Source organism: Acomys russatus, chromosome 28, assembly GCF_903995435.1.
Source record: "Acomys russatus chromosome 28, mAcoRus1.1, whole genome shotgun sequence".
Classification (NCBI taxonomy): domain Eukaryota; kingdom Metazoa; phylum Chordata; class Mammalia; order Rodentia; family Muridae; genus Acomys; species Acomys russatus.
In genome coordinates, this window is record NC_067164.1 from 28,847,265 (window position 1) to 28,867,945 (window position 20,681).

A 20,681-nucleotide genomic window follows, 5' to 3' on the forward strand; every position below is an offset into this window, starting at 1 on the left:
GTAGTGGGAGGGTTTAGATATCTCTTAATGGAAGCAGGGAGATAACGGGACATTTCAGCACAGGACTCCTGCACACAGATAGCTTGTTGAAGCACACAAGGCTGGATCTTGTGGACACAGCAAAGACAGGCATCTGTAAGGGGAGTGCTGCTTTCGTCATCAAAGCTGAAGGTGAAAATAAGGCAGAGGTGTCTGGCTGGAGACTTATCTGGGTACCGGAGAAGTGCATGAAATGGGAGACAACAGGTGACCAAAGGTTAAGCAAGAACAAAGCACAGAGAAACGAACCTGTGGGACAAAGACGAATATATGAAGTTTGGATGACTCACTGTGCCCACCCAACATTGGGGACAAGCACCATTCCTAGGGGGCACAAGCACAGCCTCACCATTCCTGTGGCCACATAAAGACTGTTTCCTCAAAACAGATGGTTGGCTTGTTTATATATGGTTAAAGTGGGAAAACTCAGACACAAAGTCCCAGGCTCTCCTTTCAGAGGGAGACAGGCAGAGATGGAACACCTGCCAAAAGGTCTTTCTCAGCTGATGCCCATTTTACAGCCCAGGACTAGATGATGTAACCTGATCCCAAGGTTCTCCTATTTCCACTGTCTCTTTGTAGCTTCTGGGGCATGGGTGGCTACCCTGGTCATGACTCCAATATAACAAGCCAGGAGATGCATTTACCCTGTTCAGGTGCAACCCAACTTTTTACTGTAAGACCAGCACTTAAATTCCCTACGTTGTAGACAAGCTTCTGTTTAGATACTGTCCACTTTGGGTATGATGACACTTGCTTGAACCAACAGTCACGTTCTTTGTGTTTATTTCTAGTGTCTTTAGCCTCTAGCACTGTGGGATTAGCTGGACAGGTTGTTCACACGGAAACCACGGAGGTTGTGCTGACGGCTGATCCTGTCACGGGCTTTGGGATCCAACTGCAGGGCAGCGTGTTTGCCACGGAGACGCTCTCCTCCCCACCTCTGATTTCCTATATTGAAGCTGACAGCCCAGCAGAGAGGTGAGGTCCTCTTTCCCAGATGCCTTTCTGGCCTGCATTTTCAAACACCAGCTCTCTGTGAATAACTAATAAATTATGGATCAGTGTTCAGTTCAGGAAAGGCAAAATATAATGGACTCTCCATTCTGATGATAAAATTTTATGTTCCTGATCATCTTTCAGAAGAATTATGAGCACCGGTGGTTTTATTTAGCAGAGTTTGTCCACTAGAAAACTAGAGGCTGTATTAATTATAAAGGAGACAAATCTATTCCAAAAAAAAAAAAAAAATTGTCTAAAGTTCACCTGAAGTTATTTCGTGACAGGAATGTATGCTCTTCTGTACTATCTGTTTGTTCTGGTCATATTAGAGTACTATCCTAGTTATGAATTATTAATTACTTCCCTGGGTTATTTAAGAGCCCCCTTGCCCACCTTTGTAACCACGGGATTCAAGAGTTCAGGCAGTGCACTTGACCTATCATGCTTGCCAATAGCATTGACTTAATGAGAGCAAATGGTTATACTGTTTTGCAGAGGTTAAGTGAGGTAGGGTGGCCAGTCCAGCCCCATGATTGTCCCCTCTAAGTACAGCCTCTCACATGTGCTTCCACACTAGATGTGGGGTGCTACAGATTGGGGACAGAGTAATGGCCATCAATGGAATCCCAACAGAAGACAGCACCTTCGAGGAAGCCAATCAGCTCCTGCGAGACTCGTCCATCACGAGCAAAGTCACACTGGAAATTGAGTTTGACGTCGCAGGTAAAACCCGTGCCTAATATCAGTGATGGAGGCGGGAGAGGGCTGCATACAGCACATCACTATGTGCCTGAAAGGGATACACACACACACACACACACACACACACACACACACACACACACTGGTTTTGTTTAAGAGGTGTATGGTTTCCTTTTGAATTGTTTATATTATTCATTAAATGTCCACACAAGACCAACTGAAAATTAATGTGACAAGTTAAACAAGTGATACCCACTCTGGATGTGATTTTGAAAAGTCGTGTCGCCTTTATTTTGACTTTGCACCCTTGTGCTAGAGAAACAAGATTCTTTAGACCCAGAAACAAGAATGCCCTGCCAGACTCTTCCTGCTGCCTAGAACCCATGAGAGTCAGGCAGGGAGTGGAGAAAATTCATGAGGTGGAGGGATACAAGGGTAAATGTTTGATCTTCAGCATTGGAGAGAAATTGCACGTGACACTCGTGAAGAAGGAGGAGAAGGGCTCCATTCACGATTGTTTCACTAGGGTCCCGAGGATTATAATAGACAAGAAAAGTCATCTCTAAAAACAGACTGGGAGGGTAGCAATGGGCCCATGACCAATGGGCAGGGTGAGAGTAAGGAGAGCCAATGGGTTAAATCTCCAAGACCCACAAGATGGAGAGAAAGAACCAACTACAAACTTTTCTGCTGTACACACACACACACACATAAATATACACAAAGAAACATAAACACATACAAATACATACACACTCACACACAGTCACCACATACATACACATACCACGTACACATACTCACAGACACACAAACATATGCACACCATGCACACACACACATTCATACACACATTCACACACACACGCATACATACACACATACAACATACACAATATACACATACACACACACATATAATATACACAGTATACACATACACACACATACAACATACACACACTCATATACACATACATACAACATACACAATACACATACATATACAAACATACATACATACACACAAACATACAAACACACAAATATACACACACATATACATATACATACACAAACACACTAAATAAATAAATAAATAAATAAATAAATAAATAAATAAGAAACAAATAGAACCCAGGAAGGTGGTAGTTAGGAAGACAAAAGAGTTTCAAGGCGTGAGTCCTAACAACATAAAGATGCTGGGGGGAATTCAAGTCACACAGGGGGAAGTGTCTTTGTATTTGGTAGTTGGGAGGGTGAGGTGCAGACAGGAAACACTGCTGGAGGCATTCCAGAGATTTGAGGAACCAAAGGTGGGTCTCAGCAATCAGCGTGTGGACAGTGAGGAGTGCGTGCTCACTGCCTGCCCAGGACTGGTTTGGAAGAGTCCGGCAGGAAACATGCTGTGAACGGTGTGGATGGACAGCTGGATCAAAGACCAAAGCAGGCTCCTTTTCTTTTCTTTCTCCCTGAACTGTCACTTTTTTTTCTTTTCTGTTTTTTCTTTTTTCTTTCTTTCTTTCTTTCTTTCTTTCTTTCTTTCTTTCTTTTTTTCTTTTTTGTTTGTTTTTGTTTTTCGAGGCAGGGTTTCTCTGTGTAGCCTTGGCTATCCTGAACTTGCTTTGTAGACCAGGCTGTTCTCGAACTCACATCAATCCACCTGCCTTTGCCTCCCGAGTGCTGGGATTAAAGGCGTGCACTACCACTCCCGGCTCTATTGAGCACTTTCTTAACAGGGTTATATGCCTCAGAGAATGTTTGGAAAGGTCAAAAATTTACCTGTGGAGACAGGCGACAGGAAGCCAGGTAGAGGAGAGTCACAGTGTAATGGACTGTTACTTTGTTTTGTTAATACTGGAGAGATTGAAGCAGGTCGGGGAAAAGTATGAGAGGGAAAAAAAAGTCATCTTTCAAATCAGGTCCTCAAAGGAAGAAAAGGGGAAGTATCCAGAATATTCCAGATCACTTGTCTGGAGCAGAAGTTAAAGGCCTCTCCCTATGAATTTCAATGAAAAGCTATGAGAATGCAAACTCATGCTTAGCCATGCTTAAGGAGTTCATATAAAAGCTGTTGGCAAACAGGGAAGACTCCATAGCTTAGGAAGCCAAAAAGAATAGAGACAGTTTAGAATGTCAGGTGGAAAAATGAGTAAATCCAGCCAGATGCCTAGAATGGAATTTCCAGAGTCAATGGAGGGACTGAGCCGAGTCTGCGCTGTCAACCCTCACAGAGGAGTGGGGCTCTGTTGTTCTTCGGTTGGTTGGTTGACTTTGCTTTTTAAGATTTTTTTTTTTTAGTTTATGACTTTGTGTGTATGCATGTTTTGCCTGCACGTATGTCTGTGTGCCACATGTGTGGCTGGTGCCTGAGGAGATAGTGAGCCTCCATGTGCTTGTTGGGAATTGAACCTGGGTCCTGTGCAAGAACAAGTGCCCTTACCACTGACCCAGCTCTCTAGCTTTGGATTGTTTGTTTAGGATACGATGGGGTTGTTGCTGTTTAAGGAATATCAACACCAAAAAATAAGAGCAGAGAAATGGGTTGCCAGGCTGAGCCAAAGCCTGGTGCTTGCAGAGGAAGCTCAGCAAAAGGGTTTCAGTCAAGGAGGGATGGCCTGTTGCTAGGAGACGAGCTGTGATGACAGCACAATGACTGTCATGATGTCATAGTGCCGACTTTCTGACCCATTATGTAGCCAAGTGCTGTGTGTCTTAGATCACTTAATCACTGACTTTGCTGGCAGAGTTTACTATTGCGATGACAGTAGAAAACTGAGTAGGAAAGTGGGGCACCCTATGAGCATATACAGGGGGAGGAGGTCCCCCTCAGTCACAGTCGTAGGGGAGGGGAGTAAGGCGAAAATGGGAGGGAGGGAGGAATGGGAGTATACAAGGGATGGAATAACAATTGAGATGTAATATGAATAAATGAATAAAATATATTTTTAAAAAAACTGAGGCACAGAGTTAGTGGTAGAGCTGGCCTGTTAACACAAGCAGACAGATCCCCCAAAGGCTACCCTCTTAACTATGGCAGCCTGCATTCAAAAAGAAAAAAAGAAAAAGAACATCTAACCAAATGTATGGTGGGAATCAGTAAAGGATTAGGCCAGAATGAAATGAGAGGAATAGGATTTACGGGAAGTAGGCGTCTTGAAGAAGAAAAGTGTGCATAGTCAGAAAAAGAACAAAAGTAACAGCTAGGGGGTGGGAGGGGTGGCATGGGGTCTAAGGCCAAAACACAACGATGCGTTAGAACTTAGAATTTCAGAGATGGACAAGCAAACTTCCGGGCAGTGAAGTTGCTGAAGTAGTTCATAATGACAGTGGGATTCGGATGGAGAGATCTGGGAGCAAGGAGAGAAGAGCAAGAAAGCACCACCAGCTCAACTGAGAGCTCTCCGGATGGGAACGATGTGGTACCCCGAATGCCAGCCGCAATCCCACAGCACATCTTTGCAGCAGCCATGCCCACTGCCCTTACATGCCTCTGTTTTTGTTTCATCCTCATGGGTCTTTGCTCATAAAAGCCTTCTCTCTCCCCGTGTCTACATTTATAGTTCTTTCTAGTCCAGAACTCTGGTGTTATGTTGTATTGTTGTTTATTCTTTCTTCTCCAGTAGAAGAATCTATGACATCTGGGACTTTATGGCTTTAGTTTGCAGATGCACTTCTGGTACCCAGATAGAGCTTAGTCTACAGAAAGGTCTTGACTAGTGCTCCATGAGTGAGTGAAAGGAGGAAATAATGAAGCGCATTTGGCTCCGTGAAGAGACTAGGTTATGAATCTGCACGCGCGCACACATGTGTGTGTGTGTGTGTGTGTGTGTGTGTGTGTGTGTGTGTGTGTATGTGTGTGTGTGAGCACTGGGTTTGAATCTACTTTCCCTGGGGCTCCTGGGCTCCTGGAACAGCCCTTTCTCCAGTCTGTCTTTCTCGTGTATACGATGGCTCATCTTTTCTAAATCATGTGCCTCCTAATTCCTGTGACCAAGGAGGACTTGGGTGGAAAGAAGCCCTTGCAAGACTCACTCAGCAGAGAAGGTTTGGTTATCAAACACGAAGGCTTTCCAGTGGCCCCAGAGGATACTTAACAGCTGTGACAGGAAGTTGGTGATAAGTGAGTTATTACAATCCTGTACCTTCATATTATGCATGGGTGGGAAAGCTGAGGTTCTGATGGAGAAACAGCAGCTCCTAGTACAGAGAATCATAGACCCTGAGTGCATTGACTTGCAGCCCACTTTCCCTTTATTGCTTAACTGCATCTTCAGCTAAAAACTTGCTAAATGAAATTATTAGAAGAGACATTAGGGGCTGCCACAATGAAAGCATTAGAGCAGGCTTCGGAGAAGGCTGTGCTGAGCACCACAGGGCACTTGGCAGCAGCTGCACGCTGTGTGTCAGCCATGTGATAGCCAGCACAGTTTGGCCACCTTTGTAAACAGTATCCCAGTAAGTATTTGCTCGGGTTATAAATGCATTTTATTTTGTATGTCGTGGAAACTTGTTTAGTGTCTCATGCATCCTTAATATACATACATATATTTTTTTAATAGTTGTTGATTTAATACTTTAATATTCTTAACTTTAAGCTCTAGAAAAATGGGAACTGTATCCATTAAACTTACTCTATTCAGTACCCAGCTTGTTAAAAAATTAAAGGTCACAAAAAAATCGATATTCCAGGTCATCTACAATAGGCTAAGGGAAAAAGTGTTTTCCCATTTGTTATCTGATCTGCCTTTGCTCATGGCAGACATCACTAATTGATACCACTGTTCTCCTGATGGATGCAGGTGCCTCATTATAACTCTCAGAAAAACACATCCAGGGATCATTCCTGGAAACTTTAGAATCAGAAAAATCCTTTTAGTCATTTAAGACCCTGGGATCCAGACAGGGAATGTGTGGATGCAGGCTGTGTCAGAACTGGCCTGTCCTTCTGGATTTGTGCCTAATTGCCTGGATGTTAGCCATGTCTTACCAGGATTCTGCCTCAGAAGATTATATGCATCAAGATGAATGTTCCAGCCCTTGGCCCTCAGTGGTCGGCTATCTCTGTTTAATAAATATTTTAAATGACAGAGGGGTGGTGAAAAGCGAGCACACTCCTGTCTCTTTACACAAGCATTGCTATGTAAACAGCGCCTTAGTGAGTTTAACAGAAAGGCACTGGATGCTAAAGACACTCAGCGCCCTCACGTTCTCTTACTGGAATCCTTCATCACACACAGGACTCTCTGAAGTTAGAACCCTATTTCCATTTTGTCACAGCCAATTATTTTAAACCACGGTCTCTGTTGTGAACACCGCAAGATCTTAGCGCTCCCACTTCAACTCTGAAGGCATTTGCTCTGGAAAGAGGTCTCGCGCAAAGCGTATGGAGAGCTGTTCACCCCCCACTGGAGCCCCAGTGCTTTCATCCGAGTGGGGGGCGGCTAGACATTTCCCCTCCCCGCGGGGGTGCCCGGGCTGATAGATTACAATGCGGTGGTTTATCATACTGTGCAGACAATGAATGCTTCAGGCAGAGAAGACCACCAATGGGAAGGAAGGAAGCCCCTTTACCCAAATGTGTTTTTAATTATAGTTTTAACAAAGATGAAGCAAAAACCAGGGAACGCAAAATAATCACAAGGGTCTTACAAAATAAACATCATTTGTTCGCTGAATTATCTCCGTGGATGCTAAACCTGTTGTTTGTCCAAATAATGGAGCCTTCTCCTCATTAACAGTATTTGTTGATGAACTCCAAATTAAATATGCCTTTGCTTTAACAACATAATAATCATATAGGGGAAATACCAAATATAGAATACATCACACTGGCATGCAAAGATTAAAATGAAGCTACCGCTTGATTGTAGAGTTTATTAGTTGATACCTATTGGCCACTGTGAATTTTTCAAATCACATGTAGTCAAAATTATGATCCATTACTGTTTTCCAGTAAGGTATAATATCTCCTCTAATGCCATTAGTGCTGTTAATCATGGTCAGATTTCCCTGCAATACAGTTTTATGAAAGAAAGCAGACCAGATGGTTCAGTGGACAAAGGTGCTTGTTACCAAGCCTGAGCCTACATGGTAGGAGAGAACTAATTCACAAAGGTTGTCCTCTGACTTCATATGTGTACCGTGCGACAGACACACACACACACGTGCATGCACACACACACACAAACACAGCAGTGTGGGGGAGGGCCGTGAAAATAAATACATGTAGAAAGTTTAAACTGTTACGAAACCAACAGTTGCAGAGACCGTTCTTGCTCTGTGGTTCTGGGCGACCTCACTTGTAGGAGTTGTACCCCTACACAGAGGCAGAGATATAAACACACATTACACATTATGCACCTCTTTGTTGTCTCAGAGAACTTTCTCTCTTAAACTGGAGAAAAACAGCCACACGTATGTGAAACGGGTCCTAAGACATGCAGTTCCGTGGACTCTTTGGTTGGCTTTATCCAAACAGTTAAATCGAGTAGCCTGGCTATGCCCGTGAGCCGTCAGGTGGCAGATTTCTGCTCACTTCCATCCTATCATCTCTATTGCATCAGTGTTTTTAATCTTTCATTTGCTGCATCAGAAATGCACCCCCGCTGGTTTAGGCAGAAAGGGGCATTTTCTGGAGGCATGACCTTTCACAGTCCAGAGGGCTCCCGTCAGGTGAACCTAAGCCTCGCACTCCCTAAGATCCTGTTTGCCCTTTTTGAACACTGGCTTATTTCTTGTTTCTTACTGTAGACCAGTCTTGGTGCAAGTGGGTAAAACACATCCCATTCCAAAGCCAGCACTCCTGGTTTTCTTGTTAACTCTGGATTCTTAAGGAGTGTCTTAGGGGATAGAAAGAAAGAATCTTCCATTTTTAGAATATTAGATGATCAGGGCTTAGAAAAGGAATGGAGAAAAGACACAGGAAGGAGAAATATTTAGAAAATAATTATGATACCCATCACAGACAGAAAGTAAAACACCAAAATTATTGCCTATTTCATTTCTCTTTCTGCCTCAGTGTATCCAAATTAGCCGGTCTTCCTGAAGTCTAGTGCTTGACTAAGTAGTTATGTCTGCCTCAAGCTTTGTTCACAATGCTGTCAAGGAGGACAGGAATGCCTCATATTCTGGGCTGATTGAGGGATTCAAAGTTTGGAAAGAAATGTTACCTGAAATCTCATGGAGTCCTGTCAGAGCTGGCCTATGATATTTGAGGAAATAATGGTCCCCTCTTGGGATTCTTCATCTCATTAATGAAAAAAATAGAAGGTGAATACCATTTATTAGGGCTAAAAATAAAAAACCTCAGAACAAGCAAGCTATATGTCTTGCAGCTCCTATGGAAGAAGAGGATAAAGATGATAAGTTGACATAGACATTAGCCACTTGGTAGCAGGTGGTCACCTGGTGAAAAAGAGACTTTTAGAAAGGCATTAGGAAGCCAAAAGCCTCAAGAAGTTTAAAGGCATGCTTAGGCTCTGGCTCACGTACAAGAGAGATTTTAGAGGTCTGAGAGGAACTGGGAAAGTCAGCAGATTTGCTCACCCATCTGAAATCAGAACCGAGTAGAAAGGGGGATGCTAGGAGGGGAGCCTGCGCTGCGCCACTGAAATGGATGGGCAGCTTGGGGGTCTTTTTTTACAGGTGACTTTCTAGCAGCCTGGAGGGGCTGAGGGAAATCAAATTTTTATTGTGTTCTCTAGTTGAGCACTCAGTGGTGAACCTTCCAAATTGGAAGATCAGATTCTGGGCTTGTAAAAAGTTTACTGCTTAAACTTCTCAAGGGGAAGGGCAAGAGGCCAAGAACAATCTAAGGCAGGATGAGAAAAGGAGGCCTCTTGACTTTTTCCATGAGCCCATGCCTAACTTTTGCCTCTACTGTGCAGCTATGCAAAATGTGCTACACAGGCAGTGAACAAATTGGACTAGGCGCTTACAAGCCCAATAGTTCTACCTACATCCCAGCCTTTATAGTTACATCTTCACCTATTGGAGGGTGAGCTAGGCTTTGGTGAAATTGATGAAGCAGTAAGGAGTTAATGCAGAGATTCTGGTGGTCTCAGAAGATAACAGTTACAGATCCCAGATAGGGCACTGGTGACAGAAGTCCAAGATGAAAAACTAATGTATTTATTGTGGTTATCTGTAAGAGTATGGGTTAGGGGTTACTTGCAGGAGCATAGACAACTCAAAAACAGAGGATCACTGAAAAGCCTACCCCAACATGGTAACGACTCATGAACATTGTAACACTGGATCTCACTCTACAATAGTCACACAGCTCAATGGGTCTGATCTCCCCAGAAGTTCTTACTGTTTATAAAACCTTAGGAGTCAAGAGGCCTTAATACTCTTATAAGCTTTAGGAACTTCCTGAGACTTGTGAGTTGTTTACCTCTGAGTCTAAAAGGAGCCTCCCCTTGTAATGGAATGTTTCAAGTTAGAATTTCCTGAGTCTCATTAAGCATCTATCTGTCCATGATGATTTTTTAAATTTAGTTTGGAAGGCTACTCCTATGTCCAGTGTCTACTGTTTTCTGTAACACTCTTTTCTGTTTTGAAATTACAGAGTCTGTCATCCCAAGTAGCGGAACATTTCATGTGAAACTGCCTAAGAAGCACAGCGTGGAGCTTGGAATAACCATCAGTTGTAAGTAGACTGGGCTTCTCTTAGGACATAGGATTGAAAGACGCTGGAGAATTCTGTTGCCAAAGAGTTTGTAAGTGTGGTGAATGTCTTAAGTTTTCTTTACCAGTTTCAGAGTCACCATATAAAACTTTAGAGGCAATTACACAGCTAGTGAGGAGGATAAGAGACTTCATGATCTCTCTGCTGTTCTGTTTCTTCATCATGAAGGCTTGGAAAAGAACTCAGTTGATAAAATGCTTGCTGTGTAAGCATAGGACCTGAAAAAGCCCGAGCTTTTTAATTAAGACTTACTACTGAATTATTATTTTAGTAATACTGGTGGTCTTTAATCAGGTATATACCCAAACAACCACACAGAGTCTAGGATTTAGTTAGCTAGCCTATAGCATAATGCTGTACAATATTTATTCCATCCTAAACCTCCATGCTAGTATAGCTTCCTCTCATTCTGATTTCCTACTTTATTCTTATTTTTTACTCGTATCCTAGGTCCAGCTCATCCCTCCTAGTGCTCCCCAGTTCTCTCCATGTGTATCCCTCCTCCTCTCCCTGCTCTTTCCCCTCCCCTCACTCTATCGGGATGTCCCACCCTATTCTCTGTTATTGCATAGCATTGGCTAGTTGATTTTTATTGGCAACACAGAAAACAAATGGTGGCATGCTTACACAAATTTGAAACAGGAGATACTTAGAATGAACATCACAATGCAGTGTCCAGATTGATCCAGAGAGTGGGGTGGAGAAATCAACATTTGAATGAACAAGGAGTAAAATGTATATAATCTATAAGAACATAATGTCAACACATACATGTAAAAAAAAAAAACTGAACAAATCAGCACACATCTGTTATCCCAGTACTAAACAGATGGAAACAGGAAGATGTCTCAGACTTGTCTAGCCAATCGGTGAGCTCCAACTTCACCAAGAGATCCTGTCTCAAAAAAATAATTGAGGAGGTCATGTGATGCCAACCCCTGCTTGCACAGAGATTGAGAGGCAGAGAAGAGACAAGAAAAGAAGAAGAGAGATAAAGAGAGAGGGGGAAGAGAGAGAGAAGAGAGTAGGAGAGGAAAGGAACAAGAGAAGAAGAGAGAGAGGAGGAGAGAGACAGACAGACAGACAGACAGACAGAGGAAAATAGATTATAAACAGAAACAAGGTTTCTATGAAGTATAGGACTAAGTCTTAAGTACAGTAACGTCTGTCTACTTTGTATGCACCCCAGAAAGTCACAGTATTCAATATTCCTCACATGCCAATATATATAAGTGGTTAGATGAATTATTAGATGAGCAGAAATCTACATGTGGCTTCTCTACATTTTATGCCCTATACTATTGTCTAACCTAAAGAATACAGGAAACAGTAATATAATTTTTAAATACCTTTTATACATTCTTAAGACTCTCTGTGAGTCTACTATGCATCTGTACTCCATTTCACAAGACTCAAACACTGCCTTTTAGTGAATGCCTGGAGTGCTATGGGGCTTTCACAGATGCCGCTGGAGGTTTAGTTAAGACTTAAAGACATCTAAAAGCTGTTGGCCTTTTGCTGGTGCAGTCTCTCAGCCAGCTACTAACTTAACCTGGCTTCTTCAACTGTTCCATCTCTCCACATGGTGGTGTCCTCACTGCCTACCTCCCAGCACCATTCTGTTTACTTTCCACTCCTACAGTGTCCACCAGCCTGAGTCTACAATCTGCCTGGAAGTCCTACCTGTAATTCCTGCCCCAGCTCCACTGCAAGGTCTTTATTATGCAAAAAGCCATATTTCTTACTCAACTACTTGGCTGGGGAAGGTCACCTTTCTAAAGGCAGCTTGCCTTACTTTTAAGGCAGGTGAGGAAGTGACATTTAGGGTTAGCTCGGTGTCACCAGCTTCAAATAACAACTAAGAGCACACTTTTTCGTAGCCAGAAAATAGAATATTCACCTCAACACTGAATTCCTCATAATTCCTGGTCTGGATAACCAAATCAAAATAAGAATCATAACGTATAACATGTACTTAATTCTTTTCCTCCCTAGGTATCTAATTTATAACTGCTTTGATAAACCAACTTTGAAATTACCAGTCCCAGGGGACCATTATAGAGCAAAAATTAAGATTATTTTGCACTTTTAATATCCGCAGACTGAGTTTATCAGTAAATGCCCCAAAGCAAACAAATCAAATGGTCAGTACATAAGGACCAGAGGAGACCCAGAGGCGGGGACTCTGACTACAAGGTCATCCCTTCAAGCAAGAATGACGAGGCTACATAAAAATGCCTCAACACACTGCTGGATGGAGTTTATGTCCACGGTTATGGCAAAAATAAATAAAAACGGTCCTCAGTTGAGTAGTATGAAATAAGGCTGTCCAATTCAACTTTAATGATATACATTTCACACTAAAAATTGCACTTTTATTTGTGATGATAGGCCACACACGTCTGCTGTGACACTAAAATGGGTATTCCTACATCTCACAACCTCTGTGAAGACTAAGATGCCGTGTGTCCGAGCCTGTCCTCCCACCCACCCATAGCCTTCTACGAGAGCAGTAGAGAGACAAAATGAAGTCACACTTAGAGTGTATAAAGCACTCTCCTAAAGCTTGGCTTAAAGTGCTTCGGCCTGTGAATAAAGCAAACACAATGTATAGATGTGTATGTGTGTGTGCAAGTGTGTATATCTGTGTCTGTCGTGAACATGCAAAGCAGAAGGCAATTTTGCATGTCCTTTTGCAGGACCTACTCACCTTGGTTTTTTGAAACAGGGTCTCTTAGAGGTCTTAAATTAGCCAATGAGGCTACAGACGCTGGCCAATGAGCCCCAGCACTGCCTGTCTCCACTCGTCCGGCTCAGGCATTACAAGTGCCCGATACCATGCCTGGCTTTTGTTTGTAGGATCTGTAATCCAATCCATGGCTTTTGTGGCAAATATTGTACCGAGTATCTCCTCAGCCCTCAATTTTTATGGATATTGAACACATTAAATTTTTACTTACATAAAATTTTAAAACATCTATCTATATAAAATAACCGAAGGGAAATTTTTTTTTTCTTAAGTAAAATGTAAGATGAGAGTAATTTTGGTCATGGTGCTAAGAAGCTCATGAGAAGGAGGTGTCACCCACTTGTAGGCAGGTACGTCAATACTGTCATCGTCAATAGCATCAACACCCACAGACCACTACAAGAACGCCTTGACTCTCAGCCCACCACGCGCAACTGTTATCTGTGAAGCTGTGGCTTGCTGCTCCTGCACAGCACCACAGGAAACTGTTGTGCTACATGTTGCTAGCTTCACATATAGCGTCTACTGAAAGAAATTGCCTTCGTGCTATCAAATCTCAAAGGCACAAATGAAACACCTTAAAGGAAGGAATCATCTGTATTTGCATCTGAGGAAACAGGACATCGAAGACTGGCTTGTGTACAATTTCCAACTGAATTGTGTGGGCTTGTAATTTTTGACAACAAGTACAAAGTAAGAGCGGCTACGATGGCTCAGTTGTTAAGTGCTTGCCTTTCAAGCATGAGGACCCAAGTTTCATACTCGGAATACAAACAAAAATGCTGGATGTGGCAGCCTGCGCTTATAATGCCAGCAGTGGAGAGATGGAGACGGAAAGATCCCTGGGGCTTGCTGGCTAGCCAGTATATTTGAGTTGGTTAGTACCAGGTCAGTTTGAAACCCTCTCAAAGCAGGTACATGACATAACTGATAGTGACACCTGAGTTTGTTCTCTGTCTTTCGCATAGACTCAGACACATACAAATATATATATATATATATGTATATATATATATATATATATATATATATTTGTAATCTCACATACAACTTAAAATCTATTTATGTACATATGCACATATGTATATTTATATATACATAATACATCATACATATGTATATATACATATATATTCTGAGAAGCATTATAGTGTTTCTTTTATGAGTTACAAGAATATGCATTCGTGAGAAACCTAAAAAGTATCAACTAGGTAAATAGGCGACTGTGATGAGCCTGAGAAAACTTGTAGATGACTCATATATGCCTGCTTGAATGCATTAACAGTGACACTGGAGACATGAGAGGGTTTTGAGTTAAAATTACTAAGTATAAATTGGAAAGGGCACTACTGAGTTTAACCTCCACAGTGTGGCATAGTTTCATAACGCTGGCCTCTTGTCCTCTTTCAGTTCTGTTAATTTGGCCAATCGCATTGAGATCTCAAGGAACTACTATTGCCTGTCCTTGATTTTTCAGAGCATGATCTTTGCTTGCTGTTCCTTTGTAAGTCACCCTCTTGACGAATCTGCTGTAGACTAGCATTTCCACCCCCCCCCCCACACACACACACATATACACACACCCTCTGGAGCACTGGTATGGGTACTTCAGTAGGAGTGACATCTCTGAAGGAAGAACACTATTTTGTGTAGCCTTCTACCTTTTCCAAACCTACTTCATTTGAGGTCCTTTAATGCTTATATCTCCCTTCCAACCCACCTACCCTCGATAGGAGAGAAAAAGGGTTAATAGGAACAGGAGAAGTAGACCTTTATGGACTTTATGGGAGTGATTCCCCTAGCGTAGTAGGCAGAATTTCAGCAGACCAGCAATTCCACCAAAGTTGCTGCTAAAACCTGGAACAGCAACCCGAACCCGTAGCTTCAAAGCATTCTCTGGTGTGGTTCTCTTTAGGAGCTTCCCAAAATGGAGTGATGTACAGTCAAACAATACCAAGATGCAAAAAGCCCCAGCCTCCTGTTTGGGGAGCGCGCGCGCGCGCGCGTGTGTGTGTGTGTGTGTGTGTGTGTGTGTGTGTGTGTGTGTGTGTGTGTGTGTGTGTGTCCTCTCCGAGTCAGTACTAAGATGCATTTCAGAAAAAAACAAGACCCCCACATGAGGTGATTCGTCTTCTAGTGAATAAACATCACCTGTTCTCTCACAAGTCTGTTCCCCATCCCACAGTTGGGATCAAAACAAAAACATGTGTACATCCACAATTTCATTCCTCGTGACCTTATGAGATCTAAAGAGCCTTGGTGTGTTCTGCTTAAACCATTTTCTCTAAGATTTCACAGCCAGGGCCCAGTGCAGAAATTCCCAGCTCATAGTTCAGGAAATATGTCCTAAGTAAGCGCATGATTCTGTGGACAATTCCAGTCAAACCCAAAGCACTGAGTCAGTGTGTGTGTTACTCTTTCTAGAAGGGCCACAGTTCAGAGTAAGATCAGATGAATAAAGACAGTGACAAATGAAAGGCTGAAGGCTCCACCTAAACACTGGAAAGGGAAAGTGAGGTCAATGTGGCTGGGTAGTGATAATGAAAGACACTCCTGCAGACAGCATCCTGTGATGAGTCACATAATCCTCTCAACAGAACTTTCAGGTAAAAACTGTGACTGTTCATCAGCTGAGGAACTGAGGCACCTAAAGACATTGTCCCCAAGCAATCAACCCAGAAGTATTAGAGCCAGGACTTCATTTCCAGCCATTATGGCCATCAAAGGCCATTTCTTAATCACTACATGACATTGTCCTTCTGTTTTTCTAATATTGTGTATCTGTATAAAATCTACTAATATCTAATAATAATGGCCTGCTTGGTAGATTTTAGAACACTATGAACCTAGCAACATACGCTTGGCTTATTTTCTAGGTAGAGAAGGATAGAGGCATTGTGGTAGAGTGTATCAATAGCTACTAACTGCTCGAGGATTCATTGACACATCTGTGTGCCTGGTAGTGACAGAGGCAGTGCCCATATAGATCTGCATTACATGTCTCTGTTCAGAATCTTCATTCCAGTGAGCATCCACCAAGAAGAACTTTTGATGTGTCAGATATGGATACAGTTAAAGCAGAAAGAGGACAATCTGTAAGACGAGGGTGGCTGCCATGTGCATGTAGGTGTATCGAGCATATGTCGTTTCTGGCTTCTAGGGAGAACTGTGTATGATCATCCTCTATGCAGATACCATTGTCCTCTTTCGCAAAGAGAGGCAGGTTCTTCTCCTGTTGCTGGTTTTCTGTGGGTCATTTCTGTGTAAATGTGGGTCTTTTTAACTCAAAAGAAACTCTTACATGTTGGTAACTACAGGTTGATGTAAGATGGTACCTACAGGTTGGCATGATGCTGTGCAAATTCATTGACAAAAGAATAGTGCTTTCATGTAATAAAGGTTTATTATTTGGTGTGTGTGTGTGTGTGTGTGTGTGTGTGTGTGTGTGTGTGCCCAATACCCAGAACTACTTTTTATCTTAGAATATGACAAACATCTACCAATTTTGCTCATATCATATTCTAAAATGAAAAGTTGTTCAGTATGTGGGTAAGTCATATCAAATCATAGAGTGAAAGTTTAAATGATGAGCTAATTGTAGATAGTAGACTGTTCTGTATTCTCTGCTGTGAGCTAAGGATCTTGACTGAGTACACTCTCATTAGCATTTTCTCAGGACTAATTGCGATAGTGGGCAAGGCACTGGTGGTGTTGGTTTTTCTTTAAATATGATGATGAGCTGTTAAACCATCTGTTCTTATGCATAAACATTTTTCTGGGATTCAGGTGGGATTATAGGATATGCAATGGTTCTATGATTATTATGGGATGCTCAGCCTGTTTATAATAAAATCTTACTTCAGGGGCCTCTTAATGATCTCTAAAAGGAAATCATTGCAGGCTTCAGGTTGGCGAAACATCTTCTCTCAGGGGCTACTTGTTTTCTTCACAAATGTTGATATCCTAAGTGAAATCTAAAGTCCACAGCAAAGATGGTTTCTTTGTGTCTCTCTGGGCTCTGTAACTCATAGCCACAGTTAATTCCAATGAAGTTTCTTTTAAAATGTTTTTTATCCTCGTCAAATGGAAGTACTACTGCCAAATTTATAAAGGTCATTGTGATTGATAATAATTTTATGTGCTGTTTAATGGACACTATGTATGTATGCTTAGAATTTATACAGATAGATGTATTTGGTTAAGTAATAAAATATTTACTGTAGTAACAAAATAAGCATGCATATCCCAAAACACTGTAGAGCTTTATAGGTATGAATTTGGGCGTAGTACATAAAGATTTCTGTAGCCCACCCACCAAAAGATTTCCTGCTGAATAGCATGAACTTGAAAGCGTACTTAGTGCCCTATTCCCTCCCAGCGCACTCAAGTAGCTGGGTGAACACTCGGCTGCCGAGGTGTCCCCTTGACAAGAGGCATGGCAGAAGGGGCAAGAGGCAGCCCCACATTTAGTATCCCCAAAGGGAACTATTCTAAGTTGATTTATTCTCCTGTTGAGGAGCCAACCCTTCAGGTCACTGACACACACTAACCTAACCGGATGATCAACTCTCCAACTGCTTTCTCCAATTGCAAGTTTAAACAGCCATCTCACTTTGCAGCATACAAATACTTTTACGTGAATATTTTTGCAGACCTAGTATGAACACTTTCCAATCATTTGCTGGGTGCCGCTGATTTGCGTATAAACTCTTACTGGTGTTGAAAATTATTGTCAGGCCGGAGGGACCACACAGTCTCTCTGGAGAGCCCTGGGTATAAAGATGTGACTGCTTGCTCTATCTTCATTATTACAGCACCGTCCAGTAGGAAGCCAGGGGACCCTCTTGTCATCTCAGATATCAAGAAAGGCAGTGTGGCACACAGGTAAGAAATGCGTGTTTTTTTATTCACCTGTTCCCCCATTGTCTGTGTTTCACTGTACTCTAGAGCTGAGAGTAACTTTTAGGGTCTTTTATAGAGTTCAGCATGAACATTTTCTTCATCAATCATCCTCCACCTTCCATTTTCCAGTTAAACCTCAAAAGCTACCCCGTTCTGAGAAGTACCTCTCCTAACAAATAGCTTATGCTAGATACCGTCGTGTCCCCTTGGGCAAGTAAGACTTCTGAACCTCCATTAATGTTTATATTCCTGTTCTAATTTCCTTTCTGTTGGTGTGATTTAAAAAAAAAAAAGAGATGGGGGGGGGGGAGTCTGACCAAAAGCAACTTAGGAAAGGATTTGCCTAACACTTCCAGATCATAGTCCCCCTATTGAATGAAGACAGGGTGGGGTCTCAAGCAGGAACTTGGAAGCTGTACCTACTAGCTCCCATGACACACCACTCCTAACCAGAGAACTCAGAGTCATGGAGGCTCAGCAGAAACTGTGGAGGAGTGCTGCTTACTGGCTCATCTGCCAGCTCATGCCCAGCTAGTTTTCTTATAAAGCTTCAAGCCACCTGCATAGGGAATGATGCTTCTCATAGTGGTCTGGACACTCCTAAACCAATTAACAATTGAGAATCTGTCACAGATATGTCCACAGGCCAGTCTGATCTGGCAGGCTCTTGACTGCCAGTCCTTCCTTAGATGACTCTAGGCTATATCATATTGACCATTAAAGCTAACTAGAATGGTCTCCTCCTTGGTCTCTATACATCTAAATAAGGCAGTCTGGCAGTCTCTCTTGTTTTGTTTTGTTTTTAAATTTCACAGATAAAAGTACATTTTAAGTAATCAAGCAAGCCAATATAATATAGTTAACTTTCCTCACGTTTTTCAAGTACAAATCTTTAAAAGCCCTATCTGTTATCAAAAGGGAATGTGTCATTTAAAAAAAACATTTTAACCACTAAAAGGTAGAAAAGGCATTGTAGGAGTTCAGACATATATGATAGGCAATGCTGTAGTGACAAGAAACTTACTAGTAATGTGGATCAAAGAAGGGCAGAAATGTGTTTATCGTGTAGCAGGTGGAAAGTGGGCAGGGAATCCAGAGCTAGGAAGCCATCCTACCTAATTTTTCATCCCTATCTCCTATCTGTAGCTGGAAGGGACTTGGGGATGCTAAGAGGGCCTGTATTATCTATCATAGGGGACCCAGCAGAAGAAAGGAGAGATTAGATATTGGGGAACAATTACTAGACCGCTACCCAGACATAATACAAAAAAAGATAACTCTATAAGGAACGCATATGCACTGCGTTCTCATTCTCTTTCTCATTGCATTATGACCTTTAAAGACTTTGAACAGACCTGCAATTGGTCCAGAGCCCGTACTGCTCTTTCTGAGGCCACTTTCCAGTAGTCATGTCAGGTCCGTCTATGCCTTTGTCCTCTTCTCCAGCCACAGTGAGTTTAGAGGTACATGAAGAGTCAAGCTCTTAGACCTCAGTTCCTACTGACTCTGGCCCACCTTGACTTCCCTCATGCCCCTAGCATTCTCCTCAGAACTGATGGCAGTGCGTCAAGAGTGTTCATCAAGACTGAGAGGAGCACAAGGGTATTTGGGTCTCTGGTACCTGGTGCCCCCTAAGGAGCTCTGGACTTACAAAGTAAATGCCTAGGTTAAACTGAAGAAAGCATGAGGAAACTGTTTTAATAATATGCAATTTACAATTATAGCAGGGGGAAAGTGGATGCATGTTCATAAAGTACATTTTGAAAACACTTGACGAGCTTTCGCTCTTACAGTCATTAGAACACTACATTATGCTCAATGCCTCTTAAAATGGGCTGCATGAGGAGTCCTCACTGCTCATGTGGTACTGTGCACTTATTAACAGAACTGGGACTCTGGAACTTGGAGACAAATTGCTTGCAATAGATAACATCCGGTTGGACAACTGTTCCATGGAAGATGCGGTCCAGATCCTCCAGCAGTGTGAAGACCTGGTGAAGCTCAAAATCCGCAAAGATGAAGATAACTCAGGTATTGGCAGCATCCTTTCTCAGAGGACTGTCTTTTCTAACGGCCCATCTGCCAAAAAGATAATGAATCTTGATGCTTTTCATGGAGCAGCTGGATTATGATGTTGCAACTGTTTTATGCTGTTGTAGGGGGTCTTCGCGTTGTGCACAGAGTGTCGGGTGGACTCTAAATGATGCCTTCAAGTTTTATAACTAAGATTTTTTTTTATAAAAATTACAATTATATTAAAATAATTTCAAGACTGAATACTACTCTAAGGCAATGGAACCAGTTGTTTCCAAGAGTTTGTTGATAGTATAGCATATAACCATTGGTGAATGTTGCATTTTTAACTTTACAAATATTTAACTAGTTTTCAAACTCGATGTTTTTCTTTGTTATTTCAGTGGTTTCAATAGAATAGATGGTAGTGTCATGTTTTATGAAAAGATAGCTTTATTTAGATTTTTATCTCCCTTTGAAATATTTCCTTAGAAAACCTCTCTAAAGCCATGGTTACAGAATGAGAATAAAGGGAAATTCTGGGATTCCTCACACATTCCACCCCATCTTTTTGTAAGGGTC

At 42.1% G+C, this 20,681-nt stretch overlaps 1 protein-coding gene across 1 annotated transcript in view; it reads left to right on the plus strand.

Annotated features, from left to right (window-relative positions):
• The window catches only part of Grip1 (glutamate receptor interacting protein 1), a 361,954-nt gene that overhangs the window by 288,593 nt on the left and 52,680 nt on the right, over positions 1 to 20,681 (plus strand). The window contains exons 10-14 of the mRNA XM_051170528.1: positions 834 to 1,020; positions 1,619 to 1,764; positions 10,316 to 10,396; positions 17,999 to 18,068; positions 19,972 to 20,117. Of these exons, the coding sequence (XP_051026485.1) occupies positions 834 to 1,020; positions 1,619 to 1,764; positions 10,316 to 10,396; positions 17,999 to 18,068; positions 19,972 to 20,117 (630 nt within the window). The remainder of the gene's footprint in view (positions 1 to 833; positions 1,021 to 1,618; positions 1,765 to 10,315; positions 10,397 to 17,998; positions 18,069 to 19,971; positions 20,118 to 20,681) is intronic.